Source organism: Lemur catta, chromosome X (genome assembly GCF_020740605.2).
Source record: "Lemur catta isolate mLemCat1 chromosome X, mLemCat1.pri, whole genome shotgun sequence".
Classification (NCBI taxonomy): Eukaryota; Metazoa; Chordata; class Mammalia; order Primates; family Lemuridae; genus Lemur; species Lemur catta.
In genome coordinates, this window is record NC_059155.1 from 45764664 (window position 1) to 45766982 (window position 2319).

Sequence of the window (2319 nt, forward strand, 5' to 3'; positions counted from 1 at the left end):
GGCATTTCACATAACCCTCTCAAAGGAAAACCTCCCCTGTTGATTTGGACTGTAAATGCCGTCACCAGGCTCACCATCCTGGCTGTGACGACCCATTTGGACCCAAACACCTACCCAGGGCCTCCAGGTACAAATTCCTGTGAATGGAATGAAGGGGAGGACCCACGAGGACGCCACTGTCTGCGGTATCCCCGCCAAATGACAACTCACCGTCTCCCTGAACACCTCTACTTTCTCTGTTCAGCAAGCAGAAAGCTGGCTTGAGCCTGCTGGGAGGGCCATGGGAAAGAACAAAAGGAGAGAGAGATTGGAGGGGTGGGAGTAAGAGGCAGTGGGAACGGACGGGATGTGACATACCAGAAATGTATCCACTGCTGCTGCAACACACTGCACTGGGCCCTGGGCCGAGGGAGGGAGGAAGCATGGGTGGCGGAAGAGGGGCTGAAGGAGTGTGGAGGGGGCAGGGCTTTGGCCTCCTTGTAACCAGCAGAGAGAAGAACTTCGCTGGGCTCTTCAAGGAAGTCCTGTTGATCACTACGGGCACATCACACACTCCTGGAGCCATGATCTTCACTCCCTTCCTTCCACCTGTTGAGCTGGTGAGTCCGATGGCCCTCCATTGTCGTGAAATGTCCTCGGGGAGGTGGAGGTTGGTCTGTGCAGTCCACTGCTGCACCCCCAGCCCCTGGGACAGGGCCTGGGATGCACATTAACAGTTGCCGAATGAGCTAATGGAGGCCAGGGGTTGAGAGGGGCCATTAGGATGAGGGTATTTCCTCTACCATGCAGATTGTGAAAGGCCCGCATAAGGACCCTGCGGAATGTGTTGTTTTCTCTGACACCACGGAGAACCCATCCGGAGGCACAGGCTCGCCCAGAGAGCCTGCTCTTCTGCGAGAGTCTTGGAGGAGCCGGTTCCAGAGAGCCCTGGCATGTTTCACCAGGTCCTTCAGGTGAGAGCTCAGAGCCATCCTCTGCCTCTCTCTCTCTCTCTCTCTCTCTCTCTCTCTCTCTCTCTGTCTCTCTGTCTCTCTCTCTCTCTCTCTCTGTCTCTCTCTCTCTCTCTCTGCGCGCAGCCAAGCACACCTGCCGCTCCTTCCTCTTCCACCAAGGGAACGCCAGGCCAGGCCTGAATTCCCCAGGGCTCCCCAGAGTCCACTCATCACTCTGCTCTCCTCTCTAGGGGAGGATACCAGACGCTCGAAAACTGAGACCACGGAGCCGCAGACACAGAGCCATGAACGGTGATCAAGCCCTCTCTGTTGCCTCATGCCGCTGCTTTCCACGGTGTCTCCGTTGCTGGGCCTGAAATAAATGCTGGCATGCTTGACCAGTTTTGCTTCATGGTATTTGATGTAACTCTCAACACTGACCCCAGCCTCCGGTCAATTGGGGGTGATCGGCTTTGGCGGTGGTGGGGCTGCGGAGTGAGGCTGTGGTGGTGAGGCTGTGGAGGGAGGCTGTCCGGCCTCCTCCTTGAGGCTGTGCTGCTTGTCCCCCAGTCCTGCTTGCAATGGGCTGTGGCCAGCCATCAGTGAATTTCCCGCAGCTGACAGCTCTGACCCTGATGGGGCACTCATATGCAGGAATGAGGAAGGAAGAAATAGCATCTCTCTCCCCACCCCCGCCCCAGCAATGTACACAGTCTTCATAGCTGACAAAAACTGGGCAGTGTTTACATGGGGAGGGTGACGGCCACGTGCGGGTAGAATCTGTGGGTTTTAAAGAAAGGTCTTTGACCCCTAACCTTATAGAGAGCTCCCAAGCACCCCAAACCCACCGCAAGACAGAACCCTTCCCACAGACCAGCTGGTCTCCAACTGCAAATTGTTCCTTCTCATATGATAAGGGCTTTTCTTTTCTTTCTTTCTTTCTTTCCTTTTTTTTTTTTTTTTTTTGGAATTCCTAAGGTGACCTTTATATGCACTGCAACATAATACCTGCAGGAAAAGTCTATAGGGGTGGGGGCGGGTGTTAGAGTATATTTGTCCCTTTAACTTAGCAACGCGGCAGAGACCCTCCCAGAAACTGCAACACCAAGATTCACCAGGACAATGGACAATGATATAGGATGTGCCTTTTATTTATTTATTTTTTATTTTTTGGCTTAAAACAATAGAAATTTATTCTCTCAGAGTTCTAGAGGCCAGCAGTTCATCATAAATTTCACTGGGCCAAAATCCGAATGACACCAGGACTACACTCCCCCAAAGGTTCAATAGGAGAATTTCTTCCCTTCTTCCAGCTTCTGGTGGCTGGTGGCATTCCTTTGCTTGTGGCTGCATCAGTCCAGTGTGTGCTTCCGTTTTCACATTGTCT

The 2319-nt window shown here is 53.1% G+C and overlaps 1 protein-coding gene across 1 annotated transcript; it reads left to right on the plus strand.

The window, feature by feature from the left end:
- The first annotated feature begins 411 nt into the window (after positions 1 to 411).
- LOC123628428 (protein FAM236D-like) lies at positions 412 to 1331 on the plus strand. The gene is made up of 3 exons (XM_045538143.1): positions 412 to 599; positions 790 to 953; positions 1184 to 1331. Exons 1-3 carry the CDS (start codon positions 423 to 425, stop codon positions 1209 to 1211), a joined length of 369 nt encoding a protein of 122 aa, XP_045394099.1. The 5' UTR covers positions 412 to 422; the 3' UTR covers positions 1212 to 1331.
- Positions 1332 to 2319: the final 988 nt, after the last annotated feature.